This window comes from Emys orbicularis, chromosome 3, assembly GCF_028017835.1.
Source record: "Emys orbicularis isolate rEmyOrb1 chromosome 3, rEmyOrb1.hap1, whole genome shotgun sequence".
Taxonomy (NCBI): Eukaryota; Metazoa; Chordata; order Testudines; family Emydidae; genus Emys; species Emys orbicularis.
Window position 1 is genome coordinate 28,960,368 of NC_088685.1, and position 22,026 is coordinate 28,982,393.

The window sequence follows — 22,026 nt, forward strand, 5'->3', positions numbered from 1 at the left end:
GATTCTGCTATGAACAAGCAGGGGTGTTGCTTCCAGCCATCATGACTGCCCATTCCACCAGAGCGCAAGTATTGTCAGCAGCCTTCCTCACGCAGGTACCAATCCAGGATATCTGTAGAGCCACCACCTGGTCTGTGGTTCATACCTTTGCGTCCCACTGCGCCATCACCCAGCAGGCCTGGGATGATGCCAGCTTCAGCAGAGCAGTGTTGCAAGCAGCATGATGGTGAACTCTGAACCCACCTCCAGGGATACTGCTTGTGAATCACCTAACATGAAATTGACATGAGCAAGCATTCGAAGAATTAAAAATGGTTACCTATCTTTCGTAACAGTTGTTCTTCGAGATGTGTTGCTCATGTCCATTCCATGATCCACACTCCTTCCCCACTGTCAGAATCATCAGCAAGCAGGAACTGAGAGGGTGCAGGGCCGGCGGTGGCTCATATACCGGCACATGAGCACGAGGCTCCAGGGGGCGCCAGAGCCAGCCCTACGGATACCACTAAGGGAAAAATCTCTGGCAGCCATGCACATGGGCGCGCACACACCTAACATGGAATGGACATGAGCAACCAGTTATGAAAGATAGGTAACTGGTTTTTGTGTGCTCTAGGTTCACAGATGATCAGAAAATATATCATCATCTCTGCTTCCTTCAGATCTGTCAGTCTGCACTTTCTCTCATCTCTCCCCAAGTGGTCACTGACAGCAGTGCTCAGAGTTCCTCTCAAAGCATCTCTGGAAAGGCTGCAGGCATTTATTCCTGCAGGCATTTATTCCTGCTTTTTTCTGGTCTGTCCTCCTTTCCTTACAACCATTGGGACTTCATTTCTCTGCCTCTTTTCATACTCACATACCAGTTAATCCTGCAATCCAGCTTTGTATCACATTTGTTCCTGAAATGTTACTTCTAGAAAACCTAAGCTACGCTGGTAATTCCACAGGCAGTGAGTATCTGCTTCACTCCTTTTGGACGGAGCTGTTAATAGTTTCTTTCGAGTGGTGAAACTAGTAAAAACAAAATTTTGACTGGGTCAAAAAGGAAAACTGATCACTCAAATCTAGCAAACACTCCTTGTCGCGCAGTTTGCCTATTCCGGAACTCCCGAACATTTGGTTCAGGCTGCCTACATGTAGCTCCTGTCTCTTGCATACTGTGTCACATTCAGATCTCCCAGTTACAGTTCACTGTTCAGCAAATTTTTCTTTGCAATTGCTTAGCACTCTCCAGCAGGATTTTGTCACTGTGTTTTATTTTATTTCTGGTTCAGTTTTACCCCTACTCTTTTATTACAGGGACAATACAGTGTTACCAAATCTCAGGATTTTATCACAAACTTTGTGATACGTGGTGTTTTTCCTCTAAGCCCCAGCTGTTGGAATCATGAAAATCACAGTTTTTCATTTTAAAAGCAGTATCTTTCTAGCCCTTCTAATTCAGTAGGAAACCTTGAAAATGTGACCCGAGTATGCCCTAAAGACTCCCAAACCAGTAGACAAATAAAAGAAACTCACCACTTATTTATTTTTTTAAATATCATGATTAAGCCAATTTCATGTTTTGTGAGGACCTGACTCATGTTTGTACACTTGTGTTTGGAAAGATTACAATGGCAGTTTTTTGTTCCTCATTTTCTTAAACAGGCAAATTAAATGTTTCCTTTCTCTTTACATCCTTATGTGACATGTTAAATAATTATTTAGAAGATGTGATTGTATATGACATGTTAAATATTTATTTAGTAGATTTGACTGTACGTGCATATTGCTGCTACCGGCTGCATTGCAAAACAAAACTTTTTTTTTTTTAATTTATCCAGGCATCTTGCTCTCTGGAGAAAATTTTAAGAAGCTTCATGAGTTTTTTTGCAGGGTTGGCTATATCATAGGAGTTATTTTTTGTGATATTTTGGCACTTCTTTCTGAATTCAAGGCATTCGGTCTTTTTTTAATCCATACCAAAGTGAACAAAACTTTTTGGAATTTGCAACAAGATATGGTTTGAGGGATCAGAAGATTAGATCACGTTTTATTTTTTAACAAAGTAGGTCATCCATCCCCAATTACAATCCATCACTTGAAAATCAAACACCTGGGAAGGTATATCTGATTAACACCGTCATCATAGAAAAAACTGATGATGCTGTGCAAAGAAGTGTCACATTCAGGGCCCAAGCAATGAAATGTTAACCTCTTTCACGTTAAAAAAAAAAAAAAGAGAGAGAGACACACATATTTTTCCCTATTTGAATTTGAAACTGATTATACTTATCCATCATGCAACAGAGGGAAGATGAAAGTCAAATGATAAATTCTGTTTAGTAATGTCAAATTCTTGCTAACTGAATAATGCCTTTGTGATCCTCCAACTCTGAACAGGCTTTTAATACAAAACTGGACAAAGTATTTGAGAATATGCTAGAGAGAACAATGGGTCTATATGTCCTTATAGGTCTATTACATCTGTAACCTAATGAGTTCTATAATATTGGGAAGAGTTTAGCACAGAACTAGACATGTATCTTAGCAGCAAGGCTTTACAAAGACATGGGGAAATTTACAGTCCTAGTTCTGGTTTCTGTTCATTTCTTGTTTTAAATTCTTCCACACATTGAAGGGTGACTTTTTTTTCCCCATTAGAAGAAGGAAACAAGATTGAGTTTTTCTTCATTTACTAAGGAGACCACACCTATAAAGATTAAAAAAACCATTAGGGACAGAGAGAATCATAAGCAGGAGACGGATCAGGCAGCAGAAGCTGGTTGTTGCTGATCCCTCGATTCGAGGGTGATCTCTACCACAGATTTACATATGGGTCCTGAGATGACCCAGGAGTCTGATCCTGGAACCACAGCATAAGCTATTAATTTAGCCAGTGACAATGATGGAGCTGCAGCATTCTTCCTCTGTCTCTCTTGTGGGTTATGCAGCAGCTGCACCACACATTCTGGCATCGTGGTTTTCTATATTAACTACTATGCCTAGGTTTGACCCAGGAGGTTGGAAGAAGAGGAAGGGAGGGACTGTACTGATAGCAGCAAGGCTTGCAGCAGTGAGTGCTCATAGACTATGACTGATTAAAATACTTTAATTAAGTTGTCAAGAAAGAATAAAGAATAATGGCTTTTAGTCATTTCTCACTCAAATGTAACTACTACTAGTATCTCTCTATCTATTACACAGATCAGGATAGAATAGCCTCTTCACCTGAAGCCAGTATTGCTCATCTTTCACTAGACATTGTGAGTAGGTAAGGGGAAGCATAGGTTAATGGGCATTGACAGTTGTCCTCCCCAGGTCTATTGCTCGGGCTGTGTTTCTGCCCAATTCTTTTGATATGAGCTGTTTGGTTCTTTCAGTAGTAACTGGAGCTGTACAATATTCACTGCTTATGGTCCATGATTGTATTTTTTACCAATTGCCACTCAGTAGCAACATTAACAAATAATTGGGTTTGCAACCACAAAGGGTGCATCTTTGTTTTTAACTATGTATTTGTTCCTCTTGTGTTTAAATATTTGGATCTTGGTGTTGATTTTTGTCAGTGATTTTGAGGTGAAGGTTTTTCATTGAGAAACCAGGAGCTGGATTCGCTGATCACCTGAGAGGGACTAAGAGGTCAGAATCTTGCTGAAGCTACCGAGTTAAGAATCCCACTTCCAATGAAAGGAAATTTTCAGCTGCTATAAAGCCAGAAGTACCCACTCCTGTGCCAAGCATTCTTCATGTTAGGTTTGGGAGAGAGAGCTCCCTTATGCTAATTCACAGCTGCAACATGGTGCCTTAGGGACCACAACAGTTGTAATATAGAGTAGTCCAAAGGCTGCTCTAAATTACATGGGGCAGTTTTAGAATCAGAAGTCCCTACTTGGCCCCAGGTCTTTTCACTTTTTCATACTATTATACCATGCTTTTATTCGCAATTTTTTAAAATACAGTTTTCTGAATTTTGTTTTCTTGTTTGTTTGTTTGTTTTTTAGCACATACACGAGTAATAATCCATGGGTGAAACTAGGGACAATCATGCTATCGAGATGCCCAACTGGGCAAAAAGAGAATATGGGAAATGAAATTTTGAAGATCTGTCGTTCTTTGTATGAGACTAAGCACATGCTGCCCGTAGAGGTGAGTTGTAACTTCAAGTACCTTGTAGATATACCTGCACCTTGTACAGTGGATGCTGTATCACTATTAAAGCTCCTAGCTTTACTGGCCACACTTGAGTACTATTTAGCAAAAACTATTCAAGATAAGCACCAGTAACTTTCCACTTACTAAACATAGAAAGTTGTCTGTAAGGAAGTGCTGAAATATTTGGGCTTTAATTAGCTTTTATTTTACAAGCAGTTCTTCTTTACAAGTACTCTAGTATTCCCTCTTCCTAAATTAATTATGTATACTCTCTTCCATACAAGCATCTCTTATGTCCCAAAGTGCCACAGCATCCCATACTCATACGTCATAGCCTAACCATATCAGATTTAAAAAATGATTAAAAATCTTTGCACTTCTCTGGAATTATTCCCAGGCATCTTCTTTTATTATCCTGATTCATCCTTTACAGTGAGATTCACATATCCACAGTCTTTGTTCCTGAAAATAGCCAACACGAAGATTATGGGCAGTGTAATGGAAACTGATCAAATGATTCTTTTCACTTTAATACAAAACCAGGAAATCTCTTGTAGAAATTGAAGGGCAATACATTTTAAAACAAATGGGACACTTGTATTTTTGCCGCTTAAAGCCCACTTCTGGGACTTGCTGCCAAAAGAAGTCAGTAAGGCAGAGTGCCAGATATATTTTGTGGAGAGAGCCAAATTTAATTTTTAATTATAGTGCATGGGATAGACCTACAAAGGGCCCGATGCTTTCTCCTCACTCGTCATGAGTAATACTTTACACCACAAGTAGTTCTGATCAAAACCAGTGGGACTACTTCTACAGGAAGGTTCTATTCATCCTGATTAAGGGTGGCCAAACCAAAGTTAAGGTCCGAGAGTAGAATTTTCTAAAACATCTAAGTGACTTACAAACACAAATGTAATTGAAAATCAGTGTTCTACCACAGCAGATCTCCTCCTGATAGGAGGGTTACACCAAGGTCAAACATCGATCATCTCTTTTTAATTAATAAAGTTACTGTTGAATTCAGCATCAGTAAGGCCTGGTCTGTGCACAGTTTTTATACTGGTATGACTGTTTCAGTTAGAGGTGCAATTTTTTACCAATATAATTTTACCAGTACAACCCTTAGTATGAGCATGTTATACCTTGTATAAAGGTGCCTTTATATTAGTGTAGGTTATTCTCCTCATATGGAAATAAAGTGCCTTTACACTGATATAATACACTAGGAGGCTGTACTGCTTTAACTGTACCAGCATAGTTAAAAACAGTATAACTTTTGTGCATAGCAGCTAAAGCAGTACAACTTTTGTGTAGACAAACCTTTACTGAGGAAAAAGTAATGTTGGGTAATTTAAGAATCATTGCTAAAACTATTTGATCAAAACTTGCATTTTGCAGAATCTGTCATTGGAGCCTATTAAATACTTTGAGTGGGGAGAGAAGCATAGATCAGCTGCTTTTTAAAAAAAAAGACTGGATAACTTTCTGACCACTAGTAGCATTTGTGGTTCTGAAGTCTAAAGGCAATAATAGAAAAGGCGTTTAAACTTTATGATACAGGATGTTCACTGATGGCCAGGATGTTCACTGAGGTCAGGAAGAAATCTTTCCCTAAAGACACCATCATTCCAGGAGGAACCAACTAGGGGCCGTGCTCCTCTTGACCTGCTGCTCACAAACAGGGAAGAATTGGTAGGGGAAGTAGAAGTGGGTGGCCACCTGGGCAGCAGTGACCATGAGATGGTTGAGTTCAGGATCCTGAAAAAAGGAAGAAAGGAGAGCAGCAGAATACAGACCCTGGATTTCAGAAAAGCAGACTTTGACTCCCTCAGGGAACTGATGGGCAGGATCCCCTGGGAGGCTTATATGAGGGGGAAAGGAGTCCAGGAGACCTGGCTGTATTTTAAAGAAGTCTTATTGAGGGTGCAGGAACAGACTATCCTGAGGTGCAGAAAGAATAGCAAATATGGCAGGTAACCAGCTTGGCTTAACAGAGAAATCTTCGGTGAGCTTAAACACAAAAAGGAAGCTTTCAAGAAATGGAAACTTGGACAGATGACTAGGGAGGAGTATAAAATCATTGCTCGAGCATGCGGAGGTGTACTCAGGAAGGCCAAAGCACAATTGGAGTTGAAGCTAGCAAGGGATGTGAAGGGTAACAAGAAGGGTTTCTGCAGGTATGTTAGCAACAAGAAGTTGGTCAGGGAAAGTGTGGGACCCTTACTGAGTGGGGGAGGCAACCTAATGACTGATGATGCGGAAAAAGCTGAAGTACTCCATGTTTTTTTTGCCTCGGTCTTCACAGACCGGGTCAGCTCCCAGACTGCTGCACTGGGCAGCACAGTATGGGGAGGAGGTGAGTAGCCCTCCGTGGTGAAAGAATAGGTTAAGGACTGTTTAGAAAAGCTGGACATGCACAATTCCATGGGCCGGATCTAATGCATCCGAGGGTGCTGAGGGAGTTGGCTGATGTGATTGCTGAGCCATTGGCCATTATCTTTGAAAACTCGTGGCGATGGGGGGGAAGGGTCCTGGATGATTGGAAAAAGGCAAATATAGTGTCCATCTTTTAAAAAGGGAAGAAGGAGAATCCGGGGAACTTACCTCAGTCCCTGGAAAAATCATGGAGCAGGTCCTCAACGAATCCATTTTGAAGCACTTGGAGGAGAGGAAGGTGATCAGGAACAGTCAACATTGATTCACCAAGGGCAAGTCATGCCTGACTTACCCGATTGTCTACTATGATGAGATAACTGGCTCTGTGGATATGGAGAAAGTGGTGGATGTGATATATTTTGAATTTAGCAAAGCTTTTGACACAGTCTCCCACAGTATTCTTGCCAGCAAGTTAAAAAAGTATGAATTGGATGAATGGACGATAACGGATCAGCAACCTACGGCACGTGTGCCGATTTTGAATGGCATGCGGCTGCCTGCCGCGGTTCCGACCCCCAGCCACACTCAGCCCCCGCGCCCACCACTCTCCCTTGCTGGGGCAGGAGGCAGAAGCTTCGTCCTGCAGCAGCCAAGCTCCCCCCTCCCCCGCTTCTTCCCCCAGCCGTGGTGCAGCCTACTTTCCTGCCCCTCCTCCTCTCCTTCCCTGCGCCGGCCCTTGCAAAGGGAGGGGAGAGGAGTGGCAGCGTGCTTGCTGCTCCGCAAAAGCCCCGCGGCCCCGCTCTCCCAGACGGAGCTCCAGCCGGCGCGCGGCAAGCCCGCGGCCCCTTACTAAAGCCGGCCCTGGGTAAAGGAGACAGAGAAGAGGTAGGGATGGGGCCTTGGGGAGGGGGGTGGAACAGGACATATCCCTTCCAGCCCCCTGTCATGAGCGGCTCAGGGCAGGGGGCTGGGAGCACCCCCACGAGCCGAGCACCCCAGCCTTCTGCCCTGCACCCCCCCACACCCCCAGCCCTCTGCCCTGACCTCTGAAGCCCCCCAAACCCCCAGCCTTCTGCCCTGCACCTCCACACACACCCAGCCCTCTGCCCTGACCTCTGAAGCCCCCTACACCCCCAGCCTTCTGCCCTGCACCCCCACACCCCTCCAGCCCTCTGCCCTGACCTCTGAAGCCCCCCACACCCTCAGCCTTCTGCCCTGCACCCCCCACACCACTCCAGCCCTCTGCCCTGACCTCTGAAGCCCCCCACACCTCCAGCCTTCTGCCCTGCATCTCCACACACCCCCAGCCTTCTGCCCTGCACCCCCCAAACCCCTCCAGACCTCTGCCCTGACCTCTGAAGCCCCCCACACCCCCAGCCTTCTGCCCTGCACCCCCCACACCCCTCCAGCCCTCTTCCCTGACCTCTGAAGCCCCCCACACCTCCAGCCTTCTGCCGTGCACCTCCACACACCCCCAGCCCTCTGCCCTGACCTCTGAAGCCCCCCACACCGCCAGCCTTCTGCCCTGCACCTCCACACACCCTCTGCCCTGACCTCTGAAGCCCCCCATACCACCAGCCTTCTGCCCTGCACCTCCACACACCCCCAGCCCTCTGCCCTGACCTCTGAAGCCCCCCACACCGCCAGCCTTCTGCCCTGCACCTCCACACACACCCAGCCCTCTGCCCTGACCTCTGAAGCCCCCCACACCCACCCTTCTGGGGGTGTGGGGGGCTTCAGAGGTCAGGCCCCACTCAGCCCGCTGCCGGCCTAGGTGAACAGAATGCCAGGCTGGCAGCGAGCTGAGCAGGCTGGTGGCGTAAGATCAGCATTTTAATTTAATTTTAAATGAAGCTTCTTAAATATTTTGAAAACCTTGTTTACTTTACATACAACAATAGTTTAGTTACATCATATATAGACTTATAGAGAGAGACCTTCTAAAAAACGTTAAAATGTATTACCAGCACGCGAAACCTTAAATTAAAGTAAATAAATGAAGACTCGGCACACCGCTTCTGAAAGGTTGCCTACCCCTGGACTATAAGGTGGATAGAAAGCTGGCTAGATCGTCGGGCTCAACAGGTAGTGATCAATGGCTCAATGTCTACTTGGCAGCCTGTATCAAGCGGAGTGCCCCAGCGGTCTTTCCTGGGGCCAGTTTTGTTCATCATCTTCATTAATGATCTGGATGATGGGATGGATTGCACCCTCAGTAAGTTCACGGATGACACTAAGCTGGGGGGAGAGGTAGATATGCTGGAGGGTAGGGATATGGTCCAGAGTGACCTAGACAAATTGGAGGATTGGGCCAAAAGAAATCTGATGAGTTTCAACAAGGACAAGTGCAGAGACCTGCACTTAGGATGGAAGAATCCCATGCACTGCTACAGGCTGGGACCAACTGGCTAAGCAGCAGTTCTACAGAAAAGGACCCTGGGGATTACAGTGGATGAGAAGATGGATATAAGTCAACAGTGTGCCCTGGTTGCCAAAAAGGCTAACCAGCAGATCGAGGGAAGTGATTATTTCCCTCTATTCGGCACTGGTGAGGCCATATCTGGAGGGCAACCAAAATGATTAGGGGGCTAGGGCACATGACTTATGAGGAGAGGCTGAGGGGACTGGGCTTATTTAGTCTGCAGAAGAGAAGAGTGAGGGGAGATTTGATAGCAGCCTTCAACTACTTGAAGTGGGGTTCCAAAGAGGATGGAGGTAGGCTGTTCTCAGGTGGTGGCAGATGACAGAACAATGGTCCCAAGTTGCAGTGGGGGAGGTCCAGGTTGGATATTAGGAAACACTATTTCACTAGGAGGGTGGTGAAGCACTGGAATGGGTTACCTAGGGAGCTGGTGGAATCTCCATCCTTAGAGGTTTTTAAAACCCGGCTTGACAAAGCCTTGGCTGGGATGATTTAGTTGGGGTTCGTCCTGCTTTGAGCAGGAGGTTGGCCTAGATGACCTCTTGAGGTCTCTTCCAACCCTAATTTCCTATGATTCTATGATGGACACTTCTGAGTCTTATGCCTCCAGGAGTGAAGATCTTAAGACAGGGATGGACAAACTATGGCCCACGGGCCGGATCCGGCCCCTCAGGGCTTTGGATCCGTCCTGCGGGATTGCCGCTCCGGGAAGCGGACGGCACCACGTCCCTGCGGCCCCTGGGGGAGGAGGGGCAAAGGGCTGCCCTTGCTTGTGGGTGCCTCCCCCGAAGCTCCCATTGGCTGGGAACAGGGAACCGCAGCCAGTGGGAGCTGTGGGAGAGACAGTACCTGCTCACGAGGACAGCGCCCGGAGCTGTCTGCTCCCCCACCATGGGCCGCAGGGACGTGGTGCCAGCCGCTTCTCGGAGCAGCGCGGGGCCACACCCTGCACACCTCCTGCCACACCCTGCACACCTGCACCCCAATCCCCTGCCCTGAGTCCCCTCCTGCACTCTGCACCCCTCCTCTGCCCCAACCCCTTTCCATGAGCCCCTTCCTGCACACCGCACCCCTTCCCGCACCCCGCACTCCCTCCCGCACCCCAACCCCCTGCCCCAGCCCTACATTCATTGCCCTGCATGCAATTTCCCCACCCAGATGTGGCCCTTGGGCCAAAAGGTTTGCCCACCCCTATCTTAAGAGCTAGTGGACTTTCTTGCATGGCTCATGCTGAATGCAGAAGATCAGGGAGTGAGAATTCTATGTGAAATCACAGTAGCCAAATTTACAAAGTGATTTTCCCTTCCCTCTGCACCAGTGCATATACAGTACAGCGTTGATCAAATTGGCCAAGTGGATTAAAAAAAGTGCTGACTTTCACTGATGGCAACAACTAGTGCCAGAAGCATATACTAAATTTAGAAGGCCTAGTAATGGCAATTTATAGTTTTAAATCAAATATGGCACTAGCATTTCATTCAGAAATCCAGCTAAGGTTGTGTCTGTGTTTTCCTTTTGTATTTCAACTATAAGTGTTTGCCCTGGGCTAAACCTCAGAATGCAAGGTCAGTAGTTCAAGAGCAATCTTCTTATACAAATTATCATAAAATGTGTGTGGATGTTCTTGAATTATGTTTAAAAAAACTCAAACATGTGTCTTTAAACATAAAATGTTCCAGGTTATGGAATGGCTGTGTCTAATGTAGCATAAACTTCTTTAGAACCCACTTCAGCCAACCACGGAACCACGTACTTAACTTAAAGCATTTGAGTATTCCCATTGGGATATAAACATGGTCTTAACATTAAGCATTTGCTTTAGTACTTTGCTGAATTGGGACCTTAATTTTTAAGAAGGGTGTATTATTATTCCTGTCTAAAATACATAAATAATATTTTAAAAATTTGTTTAATATGTATATTTGACTTACCAATATTAATACTCCCAATGATTAAGGTACTAAATATGGCTTTACATTAAAGACTAACTATAAGGAATTATTGGGGCCTATATGTAATTCTTATCAGCACTATGTGGTGTTCTTAGTAAAATTTTGCAAAGGATGCAAGTTGATAATAAACATTTTTGTAGAAGGGCTAAAATACCTGTTTGACCTGAAATTTATTTGTTGCAAAAATAGTAATGTTAATATCTACATTAACTGCATTTGCAAATTGACATAATCTAATTACATTTTTCTGTAATATTTTAAATCACTTCAGTGAGAAAGCAAATTGTAATTCAGCAGTTCAGCAGTGTTTTAAAAACACCTTTTCATTTTCCTAGTCATTGGCTTTAGAACTGCTCACTGTACCTAATTATGTTTAGCAGTGTGCTTAAATCATCTGCCTTTCCTTTTCTTCTCCCACCACCTTAAGGTACAAAAATGTGATTTTGGGGGGGGATTCTTTTGAAAGCTTTTTTTATAGTTATATGTTGTTCCCTATGGCACTGCTTCTTCTCTTACGGTTTTGATGGGTTTTCAGATATAAAATGTTACCAGCACTATAAACTTGCTGTTACACTCAGGTTGTGCATCCTACAACCCTCAACATTTATTTTTCCTAACATAAAGGTGTATCCATGGTGATAAATTGTGCTTTTCAGACACAAAGGGACTTGTAGAATCATAAATTGCTAAGTTTGCATTCTGTAACCTCCTTAGTATGTTGCTGTTTGGCAGAAATGAAGGCGAAAATCAAAATATCAAAGGCTTAATGGGTGTAATATTTTTAATTTGCCCCACCCTTTATAGTCTTCAATAAGGCTCTTCACCTGTTCCTGTAATGTTAGTTCTCAATGAAAGCAAAGCCTGTCAACTGCAGACTTAGCCGTTGCTTAATTTTATAAAAACTTATGACACACTTCTGTCTATTCTTTGGCAACAAAAGACAAAATCTCCTCAGTGTATTACAAACCTTTTGTTTTCTCCTTAGGCTCACCAACCTCTGCCAAGCTGCAATAATAAAAAAATGTGTTACTTGATATCCTAGGGAGAAGTTTAGATGATAGCAAAGTGTACCAGGTTCTCAATTTTTGTCTGCTGAACTGCAATGCAGGCAACTGGTGAATGCATTTGGAAGATGTTTTGCTAGTAGTCCTGTGTGTGCTGTTTTTGTGTGTAAACTCTTTCCTGATTGGAGCTTTGCTAGTGATGTGCTAGTGTAGACAAGACAAAGACATTTTTACTACTGTGTCGTTTAGACTGGCTCTGAGCAATGGAAGTTTGAAAGGTTTTTTTGTAACTACCGTGAACTGTTACCAAGCACAATGTAATTTGTAGTTATGTTGCATTCTGAGGTATGCATCACAATTAAATTAATATTTTGCTGTCGGAAATGCAGTTGAGGGGGGTAACTGAAGAGTGGCTGCATTATCTGAAAATAAATTGGTTGTGAAAAAAGATGTCAGTAGATACCCTACTTTAAGATCTCAATCCGTAACAGCAATCTCATGTATGTAATACACCAATTTATCATTTTCCATTTTTTTAAGTTAAAGGAGATATAACTACCCCAAGGGTGTGACTACATTTAGCATCACCTTTGGGCACCAGATTAATCAAATTTGACCCTAAGTGGTAAAAATTAAACATTTGAGTTCCCTTTTCAGATTGTAAACTCTTTGGGGCAGGTGCAGTGTCTTCCAGTGTTTTTCTGAAGCATAGAGCTTGTCTTTGGATGTCTAAAATGATATTGTAATAATATCTATGTTATATAATACACAGGCTGACCAGATGGAGTACTATTGTTGTGTGATTTCCCTCATTGGTCTCACTAGAAACAAAGTATTGTAGGGAGGAATCAGAGTAAACTATATCTTTGAACCTGGTCACTCTGGACAAGTTAGGTTGTTATTCATAAAGGAAAAGTTATAATTTGATTTTTGAGGTAAAGTAATCCCTTTTTAAAATTGGTCAGTATTTCATTTATACACGATAGTAGATGAAATGAAATAATTCTACATGTATAAGATAAAGACTAATAAATGTTCACTTTGTTACTAACCACAGTAGACCTAAATAAGGGTTTGGAAGTAATCCTACTCAGTGCTTTATTTTTTTAAGCTTCACTTTCTGTTGCCAGCCTTTGTATGAGGACACACTGTACCAAAATTGTAATGCCAAATAGTTCATGCTGGATAATAAAACATGGACACTCATGTTAAAATGGAGACACTAGTATACTGCATCAGAGCTCTGTAAAAGTCATTTGACAAGATTTTTGGGACAGCTTTATGATGCTGGACTCGCTGTTATATTCCTTCTTTATTTTATTCCACCTTTATGACTATATAACTGTGTTAAAGAAATGTCACAGATGTCTTACCTTAAGTCTTACAGTTTGCAGTGTTTCAGTGACCACAGCAAAAGTATTAGTCCCACAGAAATCAGTGATTGCTCCATTCTTCTTTCAGTAAAACTCTGTGTGGATTGTAATAAGTATTCAGTGCTTGCCTTGTTTCTCGTATAGCAAACATTCTACTTACAACCTTATACCACGCCCTTTTTTAATTTGTGCTTTCAAGTTTCCAAACAGGCTTATTTCCACTGGGAAATTCATTTGTTTTAAAAGTTTGATTTCCATTTTGCATTTGATACAAGGTTTTCATAAAATTTTGTGTGGATAATGTTACCAAGTGTCTCCTGAGTTCTGACAGTCTGGGGTTACTTTTTGTTTTCAGTGTACAAAGGAATTATGTTTGCTGCTGCTTAACCAGTCCCTCCTGCTGCCATCCCTGAAACTGCTAGTAGAAAGCAAAGACCAAGATCTTCATGCATTGGCACTGGAGCAGATAACAGCTATTGCTAAGGTATGAGCAGTTGAATTAACCATCCTTCATACTTTCAGGTAATAAAGTAGCTCTTTTATCTTCACGTAGGAAGTAGAGTCTCTTGAGTACATTGTTATTATTAAGATTTTCTAAAGTTATTTTGTCTTCAGCCATAGGGCTGATAAAAATCCTTTATATATTCAAAAGAACCCACAAATGCTGTTAGTTTTAATTATCTGGCTACCCAGCTGTAAGTTAATGTGGTGGAACAGAAACTACTATGTTATACAAAGTAGATTTTTTGTAGGTCTTCATGTTTTAGTTCTTTTAAAATAACTTAATCCATAATATTGCATAAAACTTGGCAATAGCCCACTGCTGTAGACTCTTCCATACACATGGTGGGATTGTTTATTCCTGTGCAGGTTTTTTTTGCAAATAGTCGAATTTATATTAACAGATTCACTTCTTACTTTCTGGAAAATTCAATCTTGTTGATGCTGATGTGCATTTTTCACACACAACACAGGGATTTAATTTCACTCTAAGTGCAAATTTCAGTGCAACATAAACTATAGCATTGACAAACACATCAATAATGCCTCTAAACCACCAAATTTTGTTTCCGTTTAATTCCTATTGAGAATTTGGGATGGTGACATATCTTACATATCTTAATGTTTAACTCTTTTTGCTATCCCCAAAGTAAGTGTATGTCTGTCAATCATATGTATATATCTGAAAGGTAAGCAACTGTGTGATACAAAGCAGAAATTTAATCGAGGAGTTCTTGTAAACTCTTAATCTGGCAAACTCATGAGACTGACATACTAGAAGAAGCTTTGTCATCAGATCCCAAGATTAATTTTCGTAGCATATTATTTTTGCTTAACTTTCTTTTTTGTAACATCAGGTTACACCTAAAGACAGACAAAAACCAAAACCATGAATCTGACAATGCTCAAATTTGTTTTTGTGAGGAAAAAGGTTGGTTGAGAATCAAAAACCTATATCCTATCATTGTCATTTTCAGCTCAGTCTCTTCTTGCTTTCAATCCATTTTTGGTTTAAATCCATTTTTGAGTTCTTGTTTAAAGGTAGCTAAAGTTTCCAAGGTCAGTTAATAAAATTTCAGCAACAAAATCCTTGTAAGATTTCCACACAAAATCCTACCAAAAACCTAATCTGACTGTAAACACCATCTCCTCAGCCCTTTACTACATAGAAAGTTTCTTTGTGACATGTTTGTAGTCTATGAACCCATACGTAGACAATGACTGACTTGCTTTTGTTAAAATCACTAATATATGTTTTTAAAAAAAACCTGTAATCTTCATTTCAAAGATGCAAAACCCATTGATGTACTTGAGAAAATACTTCTTTAGTTGCTGTGTATGTCCTTCAGGTTATTAGTGAGAGTATAACAGAATGATGTAGAATCCAGTACTCACAATACCTCCTTGTAACGGGATAGAAATTGCCGGGGCATGTGCTGGAACATGATGAGAAGCTGCAGTTAGAAAATTTAGCCTTTTTTACTTCTATGCCACATGTGACAAAAATCTGCCTGCCACGGAAAATATAATAAAGAATAACAATTTGTTCACAATTTCCATTGTCACCATCACCTGCAGAAACCAGGACTTACTGTTATGTAGATCCGATAGGTCTTATGGAAAACTGGCTATTGGAACTTTCAAAATACATCATACAATAAGGTTCTCGTGGAATTAACTTTCTGCATGCTTTTAAGGAAAGCTAACCATAGCTTCTCTGCATTTACTTATTAATCTACAAAATTTTCAATAAAGAGTCAGAATTATACAGTCTACAAAGAATTTTTTTAAAGTTCCATTAGGAATCAACAATTGATCAATCATTGGATGAACACAGTCAAGATTCAGCATATGAAGTTAACACAACACATGATTAATTCTTTCAAATACTAGTCCTGGAATGTGAATGGGAGTATAGTTTATTTCTCAGCCCTTTGAAGATTCTCCTTCAAGATTTTCATTTTCTGAGTGAATTATACATTTGGCTTTCCTTCTGCCTACCTTATCCACCTTGATACAGCAAGTCTTAACTTCCTTTGTTAGAAGAGAGTGGTTTGCATAGATAGAGCCATGTAAATCCGCAGATAAATCTGCGGACCATTTTTGCAGATCGTGGATTGGATGCGGATACAAATTTTGTATCCATGCAGTGCTCTGTGCATAGACACACTTTTAGAAGAGAGAGTTCACAAAGTTATTTGAGATAGGACTCATGTTGAATTTGGATATGCACACACTATTACTTACCAAACCCATGTGTACACTCATTCACACCTTAAGAAGTGTTAGAGAATAATCAAGAATACAGTGGACATCACCAGTATAAAAAGAGATAACAATTACTTAGAAAGAAAAAGGCTTAACTCTTTAGCTTGTGTTGGTCTTCAGAGCATCAGAGTCAAGACTGCAATTCATGTGACCAATAGATGTTGTCTCTGGTCAGTACCTCACGTTGGTTGGCAGGCTTCCTTTGACACTCAGCTGGTCAAAAACTGGGATGGCCTATGGAATCCTGGTCTTCCCTTCAGTTTAGTCTAGGGAGAGCAGGGGCACTGACCTTCCTTAGTGTTATGGCGGCCTGAGAGGATCACATCTGCTTCTGTGTTTTCTTTGACCTTTAGGGTTGCAATTCTAGCTTGTTCCACCCCATGGCACTCCCCAGAGATCTTCTGAGCAAATCAAGGAATCACAGTGTGACGGGTGCCCCCCCCCCCCCCCGGGTGGCCACCTGATGTACTGGGGTACAACTGAGCCCGCCTGTTCCACCAGCCTGGGCTCCCTTACACTATCTTGCTGAGCCAGGCCCTCAAGCCTCCTCCAGCACACACATAGCTAGGGACATACCCAGCTGCAGAAAGACATAGGCACTGAAATCAGCACTGCAGGGGTAGGCTTCAGCTACAGAATTGCCAAGCACTCAAATGCTCATCTCCTCTGGAGTGTAATCCCAAAATTGTATTGTCTTGCGCTGAGCAGAGAACTATGCAGCATAAGCTCATTGAAATTCGCCTCCTCCTTCGATGGAGGAAGATATGCACAGCTTCTTCCCCCCCGCCCCACTCCCCCACACACACCGTTATGAATTCCACAAACTGGTTTTAGAGAAAACAAAAACAAGTTTATTAACTACAAAATATAGATTTTAAGTGATTATAAGGGATAGCAAACAGATCAAAGCAAATAAAACAAAAAATGCAATGTAAGCTTAAAATACTAAAGGAACTGGTTACAAGTAGTAATTTCTCACCTTAAAGGTTGTTTTAGGCAGATTGTAGAGGTTCTTGAAGACAAGCTGCTCTTGCTTGCAGCTTAAAACTCCAGGTATTTCTTTCACAGACCAGGCAGCTTCCCAGCTTGGGCTCAGTCCTTCTCCCCCACTTTGACTTTGTTTCTTAGATGTTCACAGCAGTCATCCTGGGCGGGGATTCGGTGAAGAACGAACACTGATTATGTCACTCTCCTGCCTTAAGTAGGTTTTACATATGGCAGGAATCCTGTGTTTTCCAGTGTGGCTTCTCCCCTCACAGTGGAAAAATACTGGTATTCTATCATGGAGTCCAGTACCAGATAACTTGATCACATGATCCTGCAGTGTCAAAGCAGCCATGAGTCAGAGGTTGTTTGTAGCATCCCAGGAAAGCTTTTCAGGAAGGTAGGAGATTAGCATCTTCAAAGACCTATTGTTCTCCCTAATGGTTCAGACTGATTGCAGTCTGTCTGGTGGGCATTCCCCAGGTACAAACACTTTTGTAGTACAGATGTATAGTCAATGTTCCTAATTTTAGATACAAAAATGATACATACATACAAATAGGATAATCATATTCAGCAAATCATAACCTTTCCAATGATATCTCACATGCCTTATCTTGAACAAAACATATAGTTATGCTATAATCATATTATAACAATATTTCTATGAAGAATATGGGGTGTAGTGTCACACACAGGTCTTGTACCCCAATAATGTGGTCCAATCTGGGTCAAGGGTGGGCAACCTTGATCTTTGGAAAGCTTCCCACCCGCCACTTTTAAGAGTGGTTCTTTGACCATATCGGTCACTAAACCACAAGCCAGATATACTTCCAAAATATAAAAAGCATGGGATTAATGGGAGATTACTTCATGGATGCAGCTTCAACCCCCACTCCTTTGAGCTGAATTGGAGGGAGCAGAAAGTGCCAGATTCCTCAAAGTCTCCACACATTCTGGATGTGATTTGTGACATAATTTGCTCTCAGCAACAAGGCGAGGAGACAGAGTTGCCTTAGATCTTGTTAATATAAGTCCCACTTAAGATAAAAAAGTATTAAAATTTATATTCACAAAAAAAACGGAAGTTTATATACTAGGCCAGAGGTTCTCAAAATGTGGTCCTGGACCACTAGTGGTCCGCGAGTTCCATTCAGGTGGTCCGCGGATAGTTCCCTCTAAGGTGCGCGCCTGGGCGACTGCACATAAGAGAATGAAGGGCCACCCACCTAATTAGTGGAGCCGCACAGGTGTGGCTCCACTATTTAGGTGCCTGGACCCTGGAGAAGGTGAGGTGGTGGCCTTGGGCGGAATAGAGGGTAGATTGGAGGGGGCAGTGGGGTGAGAAGAGGGGGTGGGAGGAATTTGGGATGTGCAGTGCTGCAGCAGCCAGAGAAAGAGGCGACTTTCCCCAGCTCTGGCTGCTGTGGCGGGAGAGAGACCCCCCCCTCCTTCCCAGCCCCAGTTCAGGGGCTGCCACGGTGGGGGAGAGAGGGCACCTCCATCGCATTAGAAAGGTAAGAGTACTGATATTAAAATATGAGTTGTGTGGTTTATTTGTAGAACAAAAAAATGTTAATTATTAAGTTTTTTTACATATAGCGTTTTTATCCAGATTGCTTTACAGTAGTTAGCTAACGGTACAAACAACATTTGCAAAGATCATTAAGTGGTCCGCCGAGACCCTCAGCAATTTTCAAGTGGTCCACACAAAAAAAAGTTTGAGAACCACTGCACTAGGCCTCTCATATAGGCTCATTTCTTTCACACATTGAAGTCAATGGGTGTTTTACTATTGACTTCACTTCAACTGGAGTAGAGTTTGGTCAGTGACTGAAAGGTTGAATTTATAAGAGCTTTTAGGCAATATTTGAAAAGCAGGCAATACAGAAGAGGTTACCATTATTCTCTGTAAATCTTGTAGTGTTTGGAAGTGTTTTTGTTGCATTCCAGAAAGCATGCCTCTTGCTAGTTATTTTTCACTCTCATAATTACTTCAGGTGGAATTTTAGTAAAAGATTGTGTCAGCCAACGTATATGCTGTGTATTAGAATCATTACATTAATATTGTACACAGTATAATAAGTGATACAGTTGCAAATTGTATTGTGCTTTTCCCAAAATGCTTTTCACTCATGCTAAGGAATATCCTGTAACACTTTTCAATAGCTAACCTTTGCTCTTGGCAAGAGCAAATACAGCACCTGTCATAGTACAAACACTATGCCCTGGTACAGTTAGAGGATGCCTGCACTGACACCTGGAATGTGATGGTCAAAACAAAGATAAGAGACAGGTACAGGATAGCACAGAGAAACAAGATAAGAAGCTGGTATTGACTGGTCTCTTAAAGCTTGGGTGATGTACAGAATGCTCACTACCTTGTAAAAAGGGCTACTATTAATATAGATAATCTCAAATGCATATATTTGAAGCTGCAAGATTGCTTTTTGTTATGCCGTTTTGTCTTTGACTAATAACCTGGCTAAACTTAGGCTACTTGGTTTCTTGAATATTTTTAATAATGAACCACAGGTGTAGTCAAACAATTGGCTTTGGCTATACTTAGTTTTCAGATTTGTTGTAGAAGGCCAATTCCCATTTATATTAAACAGGGAAAGGAAATATGCCATCTGGCAAAGTGAAATAGTCAGAATCCCTGACATACTGCTAGCACAGCTCACAAACATGGCTGTGAAAAAAATACAGCAGTTGCTTGCTGGTACGATGTATTATTTAGCCATTTGTTGTATGATGCTGACAGCTTTATGGATGTTTACAGTTAAAAGGATGATGCTGAAGTGCTGATACTAGGATTGTACAGCCTTTGCCGACAATAAAACAGCCAGTTTTTTTAAGCTTTTCTGAAACTGCAGACCTCTATTATTATGTAACCTTTTGCAAACTGCCAGTTCCATCTTTCACATACCAGAAATAACTACACTACCCCCTCGCAGTGAATATGGTGTATGAATAATTTAAAAAACTTTATCTTAGTATAGCCAGTTAAGTAGTTTATGAATGTCAATAGGATTCAGAGCTTCTCTTTAAGAGTTGCTTATTTCTGAGAACACTTTCAGTGTTGTCTTCTTTCTTTCTTATGTCAGCATGCAAAGGTTAAGACTGATTGTTTATAATACAATAATTCTATAGACTGTTTGCAGTTATACTATTAAAGCAGCCATAGATTGAGAGCCTATGTAGTCAGCAAAAAATGCTGCCTGTACCCAACGGACTTGAGTTGAAAGTGGGACTTGAACATAACTTTTTTTCTAGTTAGTCTAAAATAATTGTTGATATTTAGCCTACTTACATATTTTATATTCATTTTTGATGTACTGGGATACATCCTTATACTTCAAAACAATTTATTCCTTTTGTAACATAAAAATTTACAAAGAGTGAAGCTTGGAAAATGAAATTAAATTTACAGTTATTTGTTTTTGACTAATTCTGGGTGATTATGCCAAAATAATCAGCTCCATATTCCTTGAGATCCTCTTCAACTGTGTAACTAGCCTCTTTCTTCATTAATGACTGTTGACTTGCAACCTAGTTTATCAGTTTCTTCTTGTTGGAATCTTTTTAAACAGATTCCAGTGCACACAGTGTGTGTCTGGCCAGAAAAGTGACTGCAAAAATATCACCAACTTACTCCAGAGATCTAATCCCTGTGTGTCCTTGAGCCATACCTGTTCAGTTCAGGAACAAAACCAACTTTTAACCTCTGCTAACAGTGCAAAACTAATACTTACATGGAAGAACAAACTCAATTCTGTTCTGTCTGATGCATCATTGGCAATAGTTCGTTGCCACTAGCATGGTTAGATGTTATTAATCAACAGGCTATATGGTGTTTTTCTCTCTTCCTATTTTCCTTTGTGAGCTCATTCAAGAGCGTAGTGATTGTCTGGTTTCACCCACATATTTGCTATTGGGACATTTAGTGCACTGGATAAGGTACGTCGCATGTTGTGATAGTTATGTGCAAGATCCAGGGATCTTGTAAGGTATGTTTGGGGGGGGGGTATTTATCATGTAGCAGTGGAGATATCATCTGTTGTTCTGGCAGGGTCTGGCGTCACTTTGAGTTGGTGTTTCCTGGTCTGTGGGGAACTTGCTTCTGATGATGAGCTTGGAGAGGTTGTGGGGTTGTTTGAAGGCCAGAAGAGGGGGTTCAGGAAAATTTCTTTCAGGATGGAGTCCCCATCGAGTATGGGTTATAGTTGTTAGATGATAATCCGTATGGGTTCCAGTGTGGGCTGGTAGGTGTATTTTAGCAGTTGCCTTGAAGGTGTTTACAAGACTATGTGATTGCTGTGAGTTTTGTGGGTATTTTTCATGTGTATATGTGTTCCATAAAATGTTGACAATATAAATGTATTTGAGGTGTCTGTGTGTATTGCATATGGAGTATTTGTCTCATATTTAAATTGTAAGCTTTTTGGGGCAGGGACAGTCTTTTTGTTTTGTGTTTGTACAGTGCCTAGCACAATGTAGTCCCGGTCCGTGACTAGGGCTACTATACGCTACAATAATACAAATTATAATTAATAATTCATGCTTTACATGTCTATAATGTATCTGTGCACTACCAGCCAAAATGTCTTTAAAACCTGAAGCTGACAAGCTGACATGTTGTGAGCCACACAGCACAAAACTAAAATCCAGCTATAACCCATGATGGTAACTCCATCTGATTTTTTTAGTGTTCTTAGAATTGTTCCTCCAGAGAGTAAGACAAGAACTACTGTTCACTGAAATAATTAGCTTTGCATCCCTGGAGATAATTTCATGCAACAGATTGATAATGTGCCAAGGATTTTAAAAAAGTTCTTAATCAAGAAATGTATTTTAAAGATGCCAGCGTGAAGAAGATTGTCAGTGAGAAGTACAACATGTATCTAAATGAAATAAAAGGGAAATGCAGGGTCGGGGATTTGTACCACATAGACTTGAACGCCAGAAGGGACCATCATGATGATCTAGTCTGACCTCTTGCATGTTGTAGG

General features: G+C 41.7%; 1 protein-coding gene across 2 annotated transcripts in view; it reads left to right on the forward strand.

The window, feature by feature from the left end:
- Positions 1–22,026, forward strand: part of NBAS (NBAS subunit of NRZ tethering complex) — a 409,271-nt gene that overhangs the window by 382,569 nt on the left and 4,676 nt on the right. For both annotated transcript variants that reach the window (XM_065400708.1, XM_065400709.1), the window contains 2 exons: positions 3,984–4,128; positions 13,617–13,745. In XM_065400708.1, coding sequence (XP_065256780.1) covers positions 3,984–4,128; positions 13,617–13,745 — 274 coding nt within the window. The remainder of the gene's footprint in view (positions 1–3,983; positions 4,129–13,616; positions 13,746–22,026) is intronic.